Raw genomic sequence first — 19918 nt, 5'->3', positions numbered from 1 at the left:
TACATTATAAAGAATATTTAATGCTCGGTCACGGTTTGCTTTGGATTACGTGGTGCTGGATGATGATGATGATGATGATGATGGAGTAGCCCAGCAGCGCTGTCGCCTCCTCTTAGTATGCAGTGTAGTGGACTTTCCATTTCCTCCTCCTTTGTGGTCCGCCCTGCCAAAGAGGAGACTCCTTTCTCCCGCTGCTCCTCACTCTGCAGCTCCTTGTATATGGGCATCGTCCTCTGATTTCACACGGATGTTTATCGTTTGTCTTAAAGAGCCGATCGGTGCGTTTTAATTCAAATTTTATTTCCCATCGGAGGGCCATGATGCAAAAACGAGGGGCCGTCTGGCTGGATTAAAAATATTTAAAAAAAAAAAAGGTCAGTTTGCGTTTTACTCTTCATGCATGCTGCGTAAAATGCTTTTTTTTTTTTTTTTTTTTTTTTTTTTTTTTTTTTTTGGCCAATTAGAATTAAATTACGTTTTGGTGCATGCGTCATAACTTTAAAGCTTAAAGCATGCACTGCCTTTAATGGACCAGCAGGCTAATTAATTAATGCCGCCCCCCCCCCCCTTTTCAAACGGGTGATTATTTTTCCTTTGTGAGCTGGTTTGTCCTCCTCATTGTTCCTGCCCAAAGGCCACGGCTGGTATCACGTCAGAAAGAGCCGCCTTTGTGCTACTGTCTTTGCAGTGCTTTGTGTTATTTCAACCAGCTCCGTTTCTAACGCAGCTTGTATCTGAGATCTGCCTGTTGGCTCACGGCTCCTTGTTTACCTTAATCTTGTTTGTTTACTATGAGATATGAAGTCAAGCTGGATTATGCGCTGCTTCTGTCTATGGATAAACCATCATCTGCCCCTTCAGGTGTAACTGCAGGCAGCACAATAAAAAGCAAATATTTCGTTTTGCTGTAAACATGATGCAAGCACCCGCCGTTTGGCCCGGGGAGGATCAGCAGCCGTCATTGCTGGACCAGGAGGATTCCCTATCCATCCAGGTTCCTGTATCTGTACCCTGCCCAGCAGAAGAGGACATCCATGACTGCAGGTCAAACAGTGTCAAGCCTCCCTGGAGTAAATCCAAAGGAGAGCTGGTCATAGTGATAAACGACAAACTGAAGAATGGTAAGATGTTTGATCAGTGGTTTCTTGAGCTCTTTGGGACTGGCATACAAGCGTTTTTAATTTCCCCCGCCCCCATCTAGGTAATGGGATCCACTCGGCTTCTGCAGAGAGCACCTCGCCAGTCATCTCTCCTCCACCCAGACGACAGCACTCTATCTCTTACCCCCATCACGGCAAGACCAGGAAGGGGAGCAGGGCGGGCTCATTCGGCTACACCGCCTTTTCGCCAAGGCCATCAATTTCTCGACACTCAAGCATCGCTACTGAACCTCCATTGGACCGGACCAAAGTCAAAGACTACCTTGTCCTGTCTGTTCTGGCTTGCTTTTGCCCGGTTTGGCCCATCAACATTGTGGGCTTTGTTTACTCCATCATGGTAAGGGTGCAGGCAACTTGCTGTTGATTGGCTTTATGTGAATGTCACTTACTCTAAAGATTTGCATCTTCTTCCACAGTCCAGAAACAGTCTGGAGCAGGGAAACCTGGATGGGGCTGTGCGTCTGGGGCGCGTGGCCAAGATGCTCTCCATGGTGTCACTGGTAGGAGGGTTGGTCATTATCATCGCCTGCATTGTCAACCTTGCCAGTGAGTGTCCCAAATCAGACCTTTAACCCTCACGTTTATTCTTGTCGTGTTCTTTGCGCCTTCTTGAAAGTCGTGTCTTGTGTGCATGTGTACAAGCCTGTGACTTGATTTCCTCATCTGTATTTCGCAAATAAAGGGGATTACGATCAGATCGGTCATTATTTCACCGTTGTAAATAAATATTTATAGCAGCAATAGATTGTCCAAACTTCTGCGCACAAAGGACTGCGGTGCTCCACCACCCTTGTTTTCCCCTCATTGCATAGTGTCCTCTGTGGTTTGTAAGTGTATACTTCCATATTAAATTGCAGAATATATAGCTTTGAAACTAATGTGCTTCCTTTTCTTTTTTTAAAGTCAATGTGAAAACCTGAGTTTGATCCCAGGGTGAAACCGGATAAGGCAACTGACTGTCTGGCCCCCCACCTGCATCACCGCCATCTTTACTGCCTAGTCATTACCTGGATGTGTGACAAATCTGCACCTGATATTCAGCTCTTAATTATGTTCTGTCTATATGAATCCCTTTTTGCTCCTAGTAGACAGTGAAGTATGCTAATGGGGGTGGGGGGGACAGGAGTAGACGGACTGATCAGTCTCCTTTATGTTATAGTCGACGCGTTCAGAATGATTAAGATACACCTCAGTGCAGACATGACTGATATGGTGGACTCAAACAAGTTAATGTGGGTTCTTGCAGAATGTTAAGCGTGAGGAATATCCTAGCTTCAACGCCACACGCAAGTAGCAACACCGTCTGCCACGTTCATCATCCACTGCACCAACAAAAGGACACATCAGAGCTTCAGCTTGCTACTAAATCGCATCGGACACGTGGAGTGGCTTTGGGATTTGTTTGCCCGGAATTGCAGAGGAACAAGTACTTTGTCCTTGTGTCAGACTTTGACATTCGTGACTCTTGCCTACTCTCTGTGTTTGAGGACAAGTGTCCAAAAGAGGCTTATTAAGGATGGGTGCTAAAATCAAAGGGATTACATAACCAGTCTTGCACAGACCTCTGTCACCACTGCACACTAACATATGTGCCAAAAAATAAAAATGGAAGGTTGAGTTGCCACTAGTAAAGCTTTGGCTCCTAATTCTGTTTGCATTATTGTTGCTGCAGTGCAAAGCATCTTGTTAATTCTTCTGCAGCTTTCCATCTGATGGCGCTGACCACTGTGAGCCCAGGGTGAGAGGGTAAACGTACACAAACGACCTCTGTAGCAACACATTTGAAACATCACTTCTCAGTAAAGCAAAGTCTGCAACATTGTGTGTAGCCTCTTTTGATAATATTTGTAAAATGTTTTGTGAGAGATTTTCAAGATGTATTTTGATGCGAGGCTCTAACAGCGCGGCGCCACACTTTGATGGATAGTGGTATTACAGGTGATGCTCTTTTTGCTCAGCTGTTTAAATTGGTTTTGTTTGAAGACCAATTTATCAACCGGTGTGATCGTGGCCAACATTTGGTACATGCTAGAAAAACCTAAATCCATGTTGTGGTGGTGGTGTTTTTTTTTTTGTTTTTTCTCTCCTTCCTTCCCTGTTTCACACTGTAGCAGAATTTTTCTGTTGGTGTGATTTTAATTTGGAACTACAACAGTACTTAGAGTACAGGAGTCTGTCAAGTCCAACTTGGCAGACTCTTCTAGATCTGTTTGTACTTGTTTTTACATTGTACAGTGATTGAATTAAGGTCACCCCTGATCTGTGTTTTCTTCTGCTGGATCTACACTAAAGAGGTATGTAATGGATCACAAAACTCAGATCATCTTTATGGATGTTGGTGCACCACTCAACAAAAGTTTCCCTCAGACTCCCAGCCACCTCACCTCTGCCCACACTCACCTCAAGAGTGTTTTTGGGGCAAAATGCAGCAAACACTGAGTCCTGAATTCCTGATATGTTGGAGTGATTCTTTAAATCCTAGAGTGTGTTGCTCTTATCCAGACTGCCTCAACCTGAGTGCTTTTAACGTGTCCCTTTTACATGAGCATGTAATTGCTTTGATTTAACTGCAGCTCTGCACTGATACCTGCTGTTATTACTTTAAAAACAATTCACTGTGAGTAAATCTGTATTTCACGCCATTTTCTAAATGTTGCAATTAGCAGGGGTGGTGGCCAAGTGGTTAGTGCACTTTGCACTTAATCTGGCTGGGACAACCTATATAGATTGACTATGGTCTTTTTACACCATGAAGATGAAACCTTTTCTAGAAATATAGCAGACTCAAGATGGATCTTTATAATTTTAGCCTGAGCAACGAGCTTGCAAGGCTGAAAGTACAGGATCCAAAACGTTGAGTTCTTCTTCAGCCTATGTTTCAACCCTGCACTGAGTTTCGTTATGCTCTTTTTGCATACTCTTGGTGACAGCCAAACAAACCAATAAGCTGTAGTGAAAATGTGATACTCAAAGTATGTACCAGTGGATACCCAACAGTCTGCAGGCTTCCCTTTCCCAGTTTGTGTTCAGTGGAATGACCTGCAGGTGTCATCTTTTGGAACAAAACCCAGCAGACTTTTAACCCTCAGTCACATGTTCAAGACATATTGACATACTGAAATTACTTGTATCTTATTGCCCTGAGTACCAGTGGTACCTAATGTACCACTTCTCTTAAAGTTGATTTGTTGTAAAGTTCTGTGCTGTTTAAGTGATGGGTTACTGTGGAAAATTGTACTGGTACATCTGCTTTAGATCCTTACCTCTGATTTTCACTGTGATTATTTTTTTATTACTTTAACCAGAAATGCTGAATATTGTACTTTTTACTGTATCCTTTTGAAACCTGAACACATGCCATGATTTGTTGCCTCAGTTCACACCTATAGTGAATTTTCTCTCAGCATTTTGCTCTTTGTCCTTAAACGTACATTTTTTTTATTATAATCAACAGTTAATGTATTCTGCAGATATATAACTTCAATATTGTAAATTCATGGGTTAGCTTTTTGTAGTCGTCTGTAGGCACAGAGCATGCTTACTCATTCATCTTCAACCACTTACGCCAATTAAGGGTCAATTGGTAACTGGCATGCTGTTCATTTTAATTATGTGGCATAATGTTGAATTAAAATGACAAAGGCAGCCTGTTATTTGGGATATTATGCTTCTGATGCACATTCATAATAAAGACAATGCATGTGATCTGTTCTCAGTGTTGTTTTAACACATTAAAGGTAGATGGTGAGGGGTGAAACCTTGCCGATAAGCAAAGGGATCTGAGATTCCCATTTTAAAGAATACATGTCCAACTGGGGAAAGTGTGTGTTTTGGTTTTATGGCATCCAATCAAAATAACACTTTAACAATGCAATCCAATTAAAAATGCAAAATAAATAGGTTATTTATTCTGTTCCCATATCCATTATAAGATGGCTATAGGCTCACTTTTGCAGCCAGTTGGTTTTAGAAGTCTTGACTGAAACAGAGGTCAGAATTTTAGTTAAAAGGTTATGTTCAGAACCCTAGTCATGAAACACTGGTAAGTCCAGACTGAGTGCATTACTTTGCCAATTGCTTTGGCCCTTTGATCTAAGCTACTTGCTAAAAAAAAAAAAAAAAAAAATGTTCCAGATGTCCACCTGCATGAGCCACAGGTCTGAGGCGCTGCCATGTGTGTAACAAGACCCTTGGTATTCTCCTTTTCTAGAAAATGAGGCTCCATTTATCTCCATCCCCTTCATAACATTCACTACCCCAAGATAGAAGGTAGCAGTGTGAGGACATTCCCAGTACAAAAAGAACAGTTCTTTCTCAGTGTCCAGTTTTTCAAAGTGTTTTATGGTAACTGCAGTACTAATCTCACCAACAACCACCCACAAAGGATTAGGCTGGAGGACCACCTACAGCCCCCACATGCAGATTAACTCCATTACCAGGTCACATAAGATTAAACTTGAATACAACAGAATGTGAAACGAAAAAAAAATGTGTAAACAGTACCACACTTTATCACAAACATCACATTTAAAATGACGTAAAACTTCAAGGATTAAGGAAGGAAGACCAGCTATGACGTTTTTGCCAAGAAGCGCATCTCTTTGTGCATAATCCAGTAAGACGTTACCTCAGTGTTGAGGACTCCAGAGGCTGTAGAAGATCATGGGGATGATGAAGATGCACCTGGCTGTGGTAGACAGATGGTTACTTTCAAAAAGTGGAGATGGATCAGCTGTCTGTCTTCATGCCTACCATTTAGGGCCCAAGGTGGTTCATTGTGTGGTGAGTGCCGCAACGTGTGGCTCCCTGACCTGAGATACTAAAGGATTATTAACTGAGCGTGAGGTCTGTACAGGAAATTATTAGACTGAGCTGTAAGTACGGACTGAAAAATTCAGATGTCTGATATTCCCGTACAGGCCGAGCAAGCAAGGTTAATAATTTATTTTATATATATATACACTCAACAAAAATATAAATGCAACACTTTTGGTTTTGCTCCCATTTTATATGAGATGAACTCAAAGATCTAAAACTTTTTCCACATACACAATATCACCATTTCCCTCAAATATTGTTCACAAACCAGTCTAAATCTGTGATAGTGAGCACTTCTCCTTTGCTGAGATAATCCATCCCACCTCACAGGTGTGCCATATCAAGATGCTGATTAGACACCATGATTAGTGCACAGGTGTGCCTTAGACTGCCCACAATAAAAGGCCACTCTGAAAGGTGCAGTTTTATCACACAGCACAATGCCACAGATGTCGCAAGATTTGAGGGAGCGTGCAATTGGCATGCTGACAGCAGGAATGTCAACCAGAGCTGTTGCTCGTGTATTGAATGTTCATTTCTCTACCATAAGCCATCTCCAAAGGCGTTTCAGAGAATTTGGCAGTACATCCAACCAGCCTCACAACCGCAGACCACGTGTAACCACACCAGCCCAGGACCTCCACATCCAGCATGTTCACCTCCAAGATCGTCTGAGACCAGCCACTCGGACAGCTGCTGAAACAATTGGTTTGCATAACCAAAGAATTTCTGGACAAACTGTCAGAAACCATCTCAGGGAAGCTCATCTGCATGCTCGTCGTCCTCATCGGGGTCTTGACCTGACTCCAGTTCGTCGTCGTAACCGACTTGAGTGGGCAAATGCCACTCGATCCACAACATTGACATCAGAACACTGCTCACCCACACAACGCCACACACGCTGTCTGCCATCTGCCCTGGACAGTGTGAACCGGGATTCATCCGTGAAGAGAACACCTCTCCAACGTGCCAAATGCCAGCGAATGTGAGCATTTGCCCACTGAAGTCGGTTACGACGACGAACTGGAGTCAGGTCGAGACCCCGATGAGGACAACGAGCATGCAGATGAGCTTCCCTGAGACGGTTTCTGACAGTTTGTCCAGAAATTCTTTGGTTATGCAAACCGATTGTTCCAGCAGCTGTCCGAGTGGCTGGTCTCAGACGATCTTGGAGGTGAACATGCTGGATGTGGAGGTCCTGGGCTGGTGTGTTTACACGTGGTCTGCGGTTGTGAGGCTGGTTGGATGTACTGCCAAATTCTCTGAAACACCTTTGGAGACGGCTTATGGTAGAGAAATGAACATTCAATACACGAGCAACAGCTCTGGTTGACATTCCTGCTGTCAGCATGCCAATTGCACGCTCCCTCAAATCTTGCGACATCTGTGGCATTGTGCTGTGTGATAAAACTGCACCTTTCAGAGTGGCCTTTTATTGTGGGCAGTCTAAGGCACACCTGTGCACTTATCATGGTGTCTAATCAGCATCTTGATATGGCACACCTGTGAGGTGGGATGGATTATCTCAGCAAAGGAGAAGTGCTCACTATCACAGATGTAGACTGGTTTGTGAGCAATATTTGAGGGAAATGGTGATATTGTGTATGTGGAAAAAGTTTTAGATCTTTGAGTTCATCTCATACAAAATGGGAGCAAAACCAAACGTGTTGCGTTTATATTTTTGTTGAGTGTATATATATATATATATATATATATATATATATATATATATATATATATATATATATATATATATATATATATATAATGTGTGTGTGTGTGTGTGTGTGTTTTCGGCTCATAGTCAGACCTGTTCGCTTCACCTCCATGAGGAACTTGCTAAGAGATGGTCTGTTGTTAGCTGGTAAGCTTTCAATGTGTTTTTTCCAATGTTTAGATATTATGGTGTATGTTCATGTCTGACTTGGTTTTTCGAATTGTGTTTTTAGCTTTCTGGTTTGTAATGAATGTGATACGCATTCCGGACCGATTAGCATGGTAACTGGTCTGATACGGGAGAATATCAGACTGAAAATTAGCCAATCAGAGTGTGCGTAGTGTCGCAGCCACATAATGATTTTTATTATATGGTTACGATGCTACGCACCAGGGATTTTGGTCCACTCCTCCATACAGATCTTCTCCAGATCTTTCAGGTTTTGAGTTTCAGCTCCCTCCAAAGATTTTGTATCGAGTTCAGGTCTCGAGATTGGCTCAGCCACTCCAGGACCTTGAAATGCTTCTTACGGAGCCCCTCCTGAGTTGCCCTGGCTGTGTGTTTGGGGTCATTGTCATGCTGGAAGACCCAGCCATGACCCTTCTTCAATGCTCTTACTGAGGGAAGGAGGTCGTTTGCCAAAAACTCACGATACATGACCCCATCCATCCTGCCTTCAATATGGTGCAGTCGTCCTGTCTCCTTTGCAGAAAAGCACCCCCAGAGTATGATGTTTCCACCCCCATGCTTCACGGTTGCGACGCTGTTCTTGGGGTTGTTCTCATCCTCCAAACATGACAAGTGGAGTTGATCCCAAAAAGCTCTATTTTGCACTCATCTGACAACATGACCTTCTGCCATGCCTCCTCTGAATCATCCAGATGGTCACTGGTGAAACTTCAAACAGGCCTGGACATGTGCTGGCTTGAGCAGGGGGACCTTGCTGCCCTGCAGGACTTTAAACCATGACAGCGTAGTGTGTTATGAATGTAATCATTGCGACTGTGTCCCAGCTCTCTTCAGGTCATTGACTATAGGTCCTCCTGTGTAGTTCTGCGCTTTCTCAGAATCATTCTTACCCCATGAGGTGAGAGCTTGCATGGAGCCCCAGACCGAGGAAGACTGGCAGTCATCCTGTGTTTCTTCCATTTTCTAATAATTACACCAACAGTTGTTGTCTTCTCACCAAGCTGCTTGCCTGTTGTCCTGTAGCCCATTCCAGCCTTGTGCAGGTCTACAGTTTTGTCCCTAGTGTCCTTAGCAAGAGCTTTGGTCTTGGCTATGGTGGACAGGTTGGAGTGTGATTTGTTGAGCGTGTGAACAGGTGTCTTTTATACAGGTAACGAGTTCAAACAGGTACAATTAATACAGGTAAAGAAGGCAGAATAGGAGGGCTTCTTAAAGAAAAACTAAGAGGTTCGTGAGAGAATTCGTGCTGGTTGGTAGGTGATCAAATACTTATTTCATGCAATAAAATGCAAATTAATTACTTACTGCCATATGCCTCTTTAGCATGTAGGGCAGCAACAAAGGATGCCACTCCTGCCTGTCCTGGGCCAACTTCTGAATGGTTCTCCAGGTGTGATGGAAGGTCTTCAGTTCCACCTCCACAGTCCGACGCCAGGTGTTCTTGGGTCGTCCTCGCTTCTGTTTCCCCTCTGGTGTCCAGTGAAGGGCTATGTGGGTGGTGATGTCCTGTTCCTGTCGTATGACATGTCCAATCCATCACTATCGCCTTCGCAAAATGATGGTTCCCATGCTGTCCTGGTTGCAGCAGGCGAGAAGTTCTTGGTTGGAAATGGTCTCAGGCCAGAAGATCCATAGTATTCTTCTAAGGTTCTTGGTGTGGAAGGTGAACAGCTTGTTCAGGTCACTCTTGGTCATCCGTACAGTAAGGTGGCAAACACGCAGTTCTGGTACAGTCTTAGTTTGTCTTAGTGTTGTATTGCGATGACTTCCATTCATTGTTCATCATTCTGAAAACATTTCTGGCCTTGCTGAGTCATTTCTTGATGTCACTGCCTGCTCCACTGTCGTGTCTGACAGTGCTCCCAAGGTAGGTGAACTCTTCAGTTGTTGTAAGTCTTCTCTGTTCACTGTGACAGGTGAGGGGTTTTGGATGTTCAGTATCATTACCTCCGTCTTCTTCTGGCTTATCTTCAAGCCTACCTGCTTTGCAAAGGGACGTCTTCTCCTGCAATGTGCTGGTGTGTGTGCGAGACGAGTGCTAGATCGTCTGCAAGGTCTGGGTCTTCAAGGTGTGAGAAGAGGGTCCATCAAAATGCAAATTAATTATTTAAAAATCATACAGTGTGATTTTTAAATAACTAATGGATCAAGTATTTATTTTCCTCACTTGTAAGTAATATTTGTAGGCACTCAGAAGAAGCGCCTCATCTTCTCTGAGCACTTAGGAGGAAAATGAAAAGTTGAAGAGGCTCCTCAGTATATTGTTTAAAAAAACTTACAAAATATGACATTATTTATTGATGACTTTTTAATATTTGGGTGATTCTTTAACTATGGGCACTATTGGCCTTGTAAATGTAATTTCCACCACACCATTGCCTTACAATATAAAGCGCCTTTATAAATCACAACTGTTTGTTGTGATTTGGCGCTATATACATGTGCTCTGATGTCACTGTTTATCTCCATAGAAACTACCCAAACAATCTTTCATACAAACTGTTTAAAGGGACATTACAGTGTTGTGGTGGAAATTACGGCAATAGTGTGGGACAACTACATTTTGTTTAAAAAAATCACAACAGTTGTATGACATTGAATACCCCAATTATGTTTTGATTATTTTACTGATATTTTATTCAGAGAAATTTTAAAACATTAGAAAAAACATTTTTTTTACCATTCATTTTTATCATTGAAGATCAAAAGTCTGGGTGTGGGACAAGCACAAAACGGCAATATGTGCATATAATGATGCTGAAAAAAGGTGAAAAAGTCATCATAGACTACTAGAACAAATTTCTTAACACACTTTCATTGTAAAGATAACTATAAAAGTGTGAAATTTCCCTTTTTTCTGTTTTCCATACAATATGATCAAAGGACATAATACGTGCCCATAGTCTAAGAATCACCCATTTATATATTTTTAATCCTACTAATAAAGCTATGCAACTGATAAAATTATGTTCTTAGTCTTACATTGGGTAAAATTATGTTTTTTAAGGTTTGTAATATGACAAATGGACAAGTTGGACAATGAGCAAAAGAAGAAGAAGAAAAAAGGTGCTGGCAGAGATCAAAGGTAGAAAGAAATCTGTGACATGAGCAGAAACCCAGCATTTCTGCATTCACATTTTGTCAGCTAAAGATATTTTCCTTTGTGGTAATTTAAGCATCGGTATGGTTTAGAATGGGATTAGTGCTGCAGAAGTGGGTCAGAGATTATCCAGCTGGGTCACATAAACACTGTGACCCTGAGTCTGTCCAGGAATATATTATACATTGCACTGTTCTGTGGCTGCTGTTCTCTTATGGTTTGCTTACTTTGTCCCAAAACATATTATTGTGAGTTTAAATCTGTGTTTGTACCTGTTGCTAAAGTTTTGATCTTCAAAAATTGTCTCATTACAAGAGGAAAGAGTAATAAATAAATAAAATCTTGGTTTCTATACAAGAAATGTCATGTTCACACACCAACTGTCAATGTGAAAAAAATCCACTGATGATCATTTTTTGCAGTCTGAAAAAAATAAATAAACAAATGGAAAAATGTGTTATTGCAAAACTGAAAAGTGTAGCATATAAGAAAACAGTTTGGCTGCCTGTGAGAGAAACATACTTGTGTGTAATGCTTTATTTTATTCATTTTTTAATCCAGCCCTCTAGTTTGCAGTTATCTTTAGAATTCTGACTAGGTGGCAGTAAAGAGCTTATTCAGGACCCAATGATAAAACCTGTGCACCATCACAATGTTGTTCCCCCTGGTGAAAAATCTCTGCAGAACGAATGTCTTTTCACAGTTTGTAGTGTATCAGCAAAACTCAACGAGGAGTTTAGTCTCAGGTCATTGCACTTCTTGTCATCTTTTATTGCTGAACCACTATTTTTTATTGTTATAACCATTTAAATTGTACCTCAGAGGTAACGCTGACTTTAGTCACAGAATGCAGCTCACCGAGGAACTGATCTTGAATTTTACCTTTTAAAAAATATAAAATAAAAAAAATGTTTTTGCTACCTTTGGTTTGTTAGACTGCTTATTTCTCAGACGGATGTCAGCACATGAATGGATTTCACGGAAATGTGTTGTGAGATATCAGCCTTGGATGAAATAAAAGTTGATTATATTTTGGTGTAGATCCAGAACAAAGTGTACTAGATCTGCCACTCTTCACTGTTTCTGATTTCTTTGATCCAGAGCTTACCTTTGATCTCTGATCCTCATATTTTTTTTCTGTCAAAATTGTTGATAACTTCAGCAATCAGGAACAAAATATTCCATTCACAACTCACCATGATCTTTATTCCTTTGATCCCAATTTCAGGATCAAAGTGAGGCTGACAGAAACAAACTGAGAAAAACAGAACCTCCTTGGTAGTTCAAATATCGGTAATCAGGACCAAAGGTCAAGGTTCATTGCTTGACCCTCATTACTTCAATGTTGCTTACAAGGTCAAAGCAAGGCAGCCAGACAAGCAAACAATAAGAGAAATATAACCTTGTTGGTGAAGTTCAAAGATGAGTGATCAGGATCAACATTTAATGGGATCAAGTATCAGATTAAAAAATGAGTGAGGATCAGACCATACTATGAATACACCAAAGCCCATTAATTCTTGCTGCCCAGATAGACTGAATAAAATGACAGCTGTGATGTTGGTGAGTGGTGACATCCCAGCACAGAACATCTGTCAAATTCCTGGAATTTTGATTAATCCTTCATAACCCCAAATGACTATTGCTGTTGTAATGTTTGACTGCAGCATTCCAATATGAGCTTATGTAACATTTGTCTTCATAATGACTATTTAAAGACCATAATTTAGTATGAGAATTAAATTGGATGGTTTTAAGTTCACAACCTAACACTTGTCTGAACAGCTGATCATTCCATTAGCAGATATTTATAAATGTGCAATGTCTATTGCATTCTGGTTTTTAAGAGTCCTTTTAAATGTTTTTTTTTTTTTTTTAGTGAATCTGTTTTAATTATGGTGTATCTCAGGGATTTGCTCTTGGCCCACTTTTGACTGAATGGTAATACAATTTAAAGACAGTTTTAATTAAACAGTTAAACCTATTTTTCACAACATACAGAACCATTTAGTTTTGTCTCCAACAATATTAGCCAATTGTGCAAACACAAGGAACTCAAACCAAAAAAGCTCAGAATATCCAAAACCTAAATCCTGATTTATCAGATGACAGGGAGGTGTTTTTTAAATACACTGTGACTGCGCTCAGGTGTCTGTTAATACCTGACTGGTTGCACACCTGAATGCGCAAATCAGCTTGTGGCAGGGCAGCAAGAGATGGAAAATGTGTAGGATAGGCAGTCCTTGAAGACTGGTTTGAGAACCACTGCAATGGAGCCATGTGGTGCATTTCTGTAGGCATGATCCGTGGTGCGGGATGGGAGTTTACGTTCATAACTGGTTTTCACTGCCGATGGAGTGTGTTTTTCCAAATTTTGTCATGGCAAGGGTGGGATTTATTTTTAATGTATTTGCTTTTGTCATGCCTTTTCTGCATTGTTATTTCTGTAATAATAATAATCTTTCAAAAAAGTCAAGTAAATAAAAAGTGTCAAATGATTTAAAATGAACATTCCTAACTTGATCTGTTTGTATGTGGTGATGCCCACACGAAGACTTGCTGGTCCTTTACTTATTCCCTAGGGGGGACACCTGCGCCACAAAACGGAGTGTTTTTTTTTTTTTTTTACAGGAAAACAGAAATTCAGCAGAAAAATAAGATAAACACTCTAAAAACAAGTGATATTGTTATGTAAATATAAAATGTAACAACTAACCAAAGTATTATTACATTATTAACCCAAGTAGCAGGGATTATAAATGTAAATTCTACCAGAAACCGTTCAGCAGCATGTGAAAAATTATGAACATATTTATCCATAAACATCCATCTTTTAGAAGCCTCAATTGCAATTACAGTATAAGTGCAAACTTTTCTTAAAGCATATTGTTTTAATCTAAATGCTTATTTTTAGATTCTTAAACATTATAAGGACATTTTGAGGCAGAGGTTTAGTGGATCCCTCCACTGCATATCCCATGAGTTTTTCTCAGTGAAATTTGATGCAATGGACACCATGATTTAGAGAAACAAAAAGTAGTGGGGAACTCTCAGAACCCTGGGTTTTAGCCTTCTGGTTAGAGAGTCCGACTCCCATGCCAGAGATCGTGAGTTTGCATCCCGAGGGGAGCGAATGGGCGGAGTCATAACAACACAATGCAGAGTGCAGCCGTTATAGTGGTGCCGTGACCCAGATGGGAGTGAGTTTGGGGGGGTGAGTAGGTGTCGCTGTGCATATGTAGTTAGTAAACCTCACTCCCAACAACTTAAAAGGAGTCTCTGGTCAAAAGGCCAGAGCCCTGGGTTTTAGCCTTCTGGATAGACAGTCTGACTCCCATGCTGGAGATTGTGAGTTCACATCCCGAGGGGAGCAAATGGGCGGAGTCATAACACCACAACACAGTGCAGCCATTACACAAACATATTTTGACATTACAGAATGGGGATTGACGGATAAGATGCTGCGTGAGGGCCACCAGAACGCTCATGTTCTGAATTTATGACCGATAGTGGCATCAAATTAAACTACTGACTGCATCCACCCATTGTGCATGAGCCACTACGTGCCCCAACAAAATGACCGATGGTGTCTTTATCCAGTGTCGCCAATTCATGGTCACATGCAGTGATGTGAGTATTTTGTCATGTCTAGTATCAGGACTGAAAAAGTTCAGCTGCACACTTACACTATCACATGTCCCCATTTAATCACATGTCTGTGAAAGGAACATGTTTGTAGTTTGCAGGTCAAAGCTAAAATAAGGATAACACCTGGGCCTTTGATATGAAGTCCAGGCGATGTAGGGGCAAATCGAGCAAGTTTTTCATAGCTCTCTTCTTTCCACCCAGGAAAACTGCAGAGTAAACACAATGTGTACAGCTGCAAACAGCCTAAAGCATTTTTCTGACCCCTTTCCGTAGACCAAAAAAAAAAAAAAAGTGTTGCACATGAATGAGCAGAAAACATGGATACTGAGCATTCCTCCCGATGTCTGTGGTTCTGATTCAGACGTTTGGTCACAGAATAGCGTGAAAATAGAATTGTGCATTCAGCGGGCAGCAGATCTAAAAGGTGATTCTGACCTCTGACCCCTTTGTTAAGAGAAGATGTCACGTGCATCAGTCAATGGTCATACAATAGAAATTAGTATTGACAAAATAAGTCAAACTGGATCATCTTCATGTTTGCATATAGAAGGAGAAAATGTGCTTCACTGTTTCGAGGGACAAAAACACTATGTTAAACTTTTGATCTTTTAGTGTCAAACATTTTGGCATCTTTGAGAACAGCTGGATTTTACATATGTGAACTTTATTATTCCAGTTTTTGCAGCTTTTGTAGTTGGTCCCAGTTTACCACGTCGGATTCCTCACAGGAACTGCCGATGCCATCTTTTGCATCACCTGTTAACTCAGTGTTTTCTTCTGATGGGAAAAAAAAAGTAGTAATGAGAACTAAATCTTGTGTCAGCTTCTTATCTCTGCAGCCACAGAAGGGGTGTGCCTGTTATTTTGGAATAAATTTGATTTTAGCTTTTGCTTTTGTTCACGCTGCACATGCACATAGGCAACACTAGGTGGCAGTGTTGGATTTATTGGATTGCCAATCGGCTGTGTGTAAAACATGAGAGCTCTGAATAAATGACTTCTCCGACTCATCTGGCAGTACTGGACTTAAAGAAAAAAAAAATACATATAATTCAAGAATGCATACAATAAATCAATATGATTATTTTATGGAAAAAAGCATGCACTCATTAGGTTCCAAAGATAAACAGCCAAAGCAAGCAATATATATATATATATATATATATATTGCAGGTTTATGAGCAAAGACTCATAAACCTGCAACTGCAATACATATGTGTGTGTGTGTATATATATATATATATATATATATATATATATATATATATATATATATATATATATATATATATATATATATATATATATATATATATAGCAGGTTTATGAGTCTTTGCTCATAAACCTGCAAGTTTTATGAGCAAAGACTTTTCAGGTAGGACTGTTTTATATTCATAAAATATCCAGACGGTACATCGGACCTGGCATTTCTGGCATTTCCTTGACTACGTATAAGGATGTAACAACTATGGTGGCCAAGAGAGGCCACAACACTTCCAAATTAAGATAACACAAGCAAATGCAGGAAGCATTTACAAAAACATCTTCATCAAATCAACAGCAAGGAGCTCCATCAGAAAATGCCTTGAAAATTGCTTTAGATTAGGTTAGATTAGATATAACTTTATTAATCTCTTGGGAAAACTCCCTCAGGGAAATTGAGGTTCCAGCAGCATTGAGGAGTAGCACACAGTGTAAGAAGCACACAGAGCATCAAAAGTGAAAAAATAACTTACAAATTTAAATATAAATACCAGAAATACTGCTACTGGCTACAACTGTTCCTCTCCTTCCTGTCCTCTGTTTTCCTGTTGCTCCTCCTCCCCATGAGTGAGGAATTGTAGAGTCTGTTGGTCCTGCACTTGGGAAGGAGCAGTTGGTGGTTAAACAGGCTCCTGGTTGCTGATGGCAGTTTCAAACGCATAAAATAAATATAACCTATACAGCAGATGCAATAGTTTAATATGATAACATGTCTGTCGCAAAGTCACGCAATGCACGTTACAAACAGCAACAACACAACAGAAGTACTAACAACACGAAGAGGAATTTCTGCCAGGAGGTACTTTTCAGTGCATTGCAAATAAAACAGTAAGACACAAAAATATAGCTAGTTTAACAGTAAAATAATGAAGTAAATCAATAAACTTACTCAGCTGCACTGACCAAGTGTGTGCTGTAGCCCAACAACATTACAGCGCTGTGATGTACTGAAAGTCAATAAAAGTCCTCTGTGCATAAATGTATTTTTTTGTGTTGCTAGTCCTTCCGTTGGTGTTGTGTGAACATTCAGCAGATGCGTTATCAGCTTAAATTGTTGCACATGCTGTCGATTATGTTTGTCTTCTCTGTGTTTGCAATTGTTTTCTCGATTTGCAAGATGTGTTTTGACACAACCTGCTGTACAGTTGATAGCCGGCGTTATTTGTATTTTCTGCATTTGCTGGTGTTTTTAAATTCGGAAGTCTTGTGGCCTCTCTGGGCCACTGTAGCACTCTGAACCCTTTGCCCTCATTCCAGATGGTGCGACATGTAAGCAAATTTCCATTGATGTCTGCATGTCAACAAGAAACTGTGATATCTGACATTTCACACAACTGTGAACATGAACAAAAAAATTTATTTTGCATTGACTAATTTAAAAAAAAAAACAACAACATTTTATTTAATTAGTCCAACACACCCCAAGACAACTGGGAACAACACAACAATGAACACTTGGTCCTGCAGCAGAACGTGGCGAATATTTGTCTGTTAGTTTGCACTTTCAACACTGAACATGCGAATAACTGACACGAACCGTTTACGTGGAAGAACCAGTTATGTTATTAGGTGTCTGCAGGCAGCTCAACAGATACAACATGTCTGACAGAATTAAGACCACTTAGAAATCTCTGGAAGCATTATCCAAAAACATTATTGCAAGGGAGCAGTAAGTACACGATGAGAGAGAGAGAGAGAGAGAGATGGTTGTGAGGGACGATTTGTCAACAGTCGATGAGAATCACAGGTCAAATTTAATAAGAGCAAACAAACCCGAGGTTGTTAGCAAAGTGAGGATGAACAGCGGAATAATTCCTCCCTCATTATGTTTTCATGAACGTATTCAATCTTTGTTGCTGATTGAAACTGATCAGTTTTGGGCTTTGTGGAGGAGCCTTTAGATTGACATCAGATCCTCAAAAGGGACATGTGCCCATGAATGTGATTATGAACATTCTTACACTGGGTGAGAGGTTGCTCTTAAATTTGCATCAGGTCTGTTTTTTGTTTTTAAGATTGAATTTTAGCAGCGTTGATCTCACTGTGGCTGCTTTGTTATGAGCTATGAAATCATTTGTTAACACAAAGTACATTATGAATCCGTCACAGTCATGCAGAAACTCCTCAGATCATGCGACGAAGTATCACCAGTCCCGAATCTTCAAGCAGTGTGTTCAGTCAGTCACAGTCCAATGTAAGAGGTGCATCGTGGTTTATTCTTGCAGCGCCGATCCAGGCAGCTCATTGGTCAGCGTGTGCCAGCGCTCCACCTTTTGGCCCTTGTTCTTCAGACAGTCTATCCAGTGCTGCAGGGAGTCTCCCTGTGACTGGCACCCTAAGGACACGCCCCCTAGCCAGTGCAGACAGACAACAATAAACATGTAAATGGGTGGCATAGTGGTTTAGTGGTTACCACTGTTGCCTCACAGGAAGAAGGCGATGGGATTGATTCCCACCTGTGTGGAGTTTGCTTGTTCTCCCTGTGTTTGTGTGGGTTCCCTCCGGGTGCTCCTGCTTCCTCCCACATTCAAAGGCATGCAGGTTAGGTGGACTGGAAACTTTATATTGTCTGTAGATGTTTGTCTATGCAGTTGTATGTAAACGTTTGGGCACCCCTGATGATTTCCATGATTTTCTTTTATAAATCACTGGTTGTTTGGATCAGCAATTTCAGTTAAATATATCATATAGCAGATAAACACAGTGTTTTTTGAGAAGTGAAATTAAGTTTCTAGGATTTACAGAAAGTGTGCAATAATTCTTTAAACAAAATTAGGCAGGTGCATAAATTTGGGCACCCCAACAGAAAAATACATCCATATTTATTAGATCCTCCTTTTGCAGAAATAACTATAGCTTCCAATGAGAGTCTGGATTCTGGTTGAAGGTATTTTGGACCATTCTTCTTTACAAAACATCTCAGATTTGTTGGTTTCCGAGCATGAACAGCCCGCTTAAAATCACGCCACAGATATTCAGTAATATTCAGGTCTGGGGACTGAGATGGCCATTCCAGAACATTGTACTTGTTCTTCTGCATGAATGCCTTAGTAGATTTTGAGCAGTATTTAGGGTCATTGTCTGGTTGAAAGATCCAGCCCCGGGGCTACTTCAACTTTGTCAGTGATTCATGAACATTGTTCTCAAGAATCTGCTGATATTGACTGGAATCCATGTGACCCTCAACTTTAACAAGATTCCCGGTAGCTGCACTGGCCACACAGCCACAAAGCATGATGGAACCACCTCCAGATTTGACTGTAAGTAGCAAGTGTTTTTCTTGGAATGCTGTGTTCTTTTTTAGCCATGCATACCGCCCCTTGTTTTGTCCAAATAACTCAGTTTTAGTTTCATCAGTCCACAGTACCTTATTCCAAAATTAAGCTGGCTTGCCCAAATGTGCTTTAGCATACCTGAAGTGACTGTTTGTGGCGGGTACGCAGAAAAGACTTCTTCTGCATTACGGCATCTCTTTGTGCAAAGTGCGCTGTATAGTTGAATGATGCACAGAGACGCTATCTGCAGCAAGATCATGTTGTAGCTCTTTGGAGTAGGTCTGTGGGTTGACTATGACTGTTCTCACCATCCTTCGCTTCAGCTTATCTGAGATTTTTCTTAGCCTGCCACTTCGGGCCTTAACTAGTACTGTGACTGCAGTCTTCCATTTCGTCACTATGTTCTTCACAGTGGAAACTGACAGCTGAAATCTCTGAGATAGCTTTTTGTATCTTTCCCCTAAACCATAATGTTGAACAGTCTTTGTTTTCAGGTCGAGAGTTGTTTAGAGGCTCCCGTGTTGCCACTCATTACAAGAGATGCAAAGAGGGGAAGCATTTGCAAATGTCCACCTTAAATACCCTTTCTCATGATTGGATTCACTTGTGTAAGGAGATCAAGGGTCAATGAGCTTACCAAACCAATTCTGTGTTCCAATAATTAGTGCTAAAAGCATTCAAATCAATAAAATGACAAGGATGCCCAAATTTATGCACCTGCCCAATTTTGTTTAAATAATTATTGCAC

The 19918-nt window shown here is 40.8% G+C and overlaps 2 protein-coding genes across 3 annotated transcripts in view; one reads left to right on the top strand and one right to left on the bottom strand.

The window, feature by feature from the left end:
• The first annotated feature begins 880 nt into the window (after positions 1 to 880).
• prrt2 (proline-rich transmembrane protein 2) lies at positions 881 to 2760 on the top strand. 2 transcript variants are annotated; one of them, XM_034194409.1, is made up of 4 exons: positions 881 to 1121; positions 1202 to 1497; positions 1577 to 1706; positions 2064 to 2760. In XM_034194409.1, exons 1-4 carry the CDS (start codon positions 914 to 916, stop codon positions 2078 to 2080), a joined length of 651 nt encoding a protein of 216 aa, XP_034050300.1. In that variant the 5' UTR covers positions 881 to 913; the 3' UTR covers positions 2081 to 2760. The 2 variants fall into 2 exon arrangements, with proteins under 2 accessions (XP_034050300.1, XP_034050299.1); XM_034194408.1 differs by lacking the exon at positions 2064 to 2760 and having other exon boundaries at positions 1577 to 2036.
• A 14289-nt stretch (positions 2761 to 17049) lies between these two features.
• The window catches only part of LOC117531047 (double C2-like domain-containing protein alpha), a 76367-nt gene continuing 73498 nt past the window's right edge, over positions 17050 to 19918 (bottom strand). The window contains exon 11 of the mRNA XM_034194055.1: positions 17050 to 18245. Within this exon, the coding sequence (XP_034049946.1) occupies positions 18109 to 18245 (137 nt within the window). The 3' untranslated portion in view covers positions 17050 to 18108. The remainder of the gene's footprint in view (positions 18246 to 19918) is intronic.

Source organism: Thalassophryne amazonica, chromosome 18, assembly GCF_902500255.1.
Source record: "Thalassophryne amazonica chromosome 18, fThaAma1.1, whole genome shotgun sequence".
NCBI lineage: Eukaryota > Metazoa > Chordata > Actinopteri > Batrachoidiformes > Batrachoididae > Thalassophryne > Thalassophryne amazonica.
The sequence above is the reverse complement of the archived record's forward strand: the minus strand, read 5'-3'. Positions and strand labels throughout refer to the sequence as shown.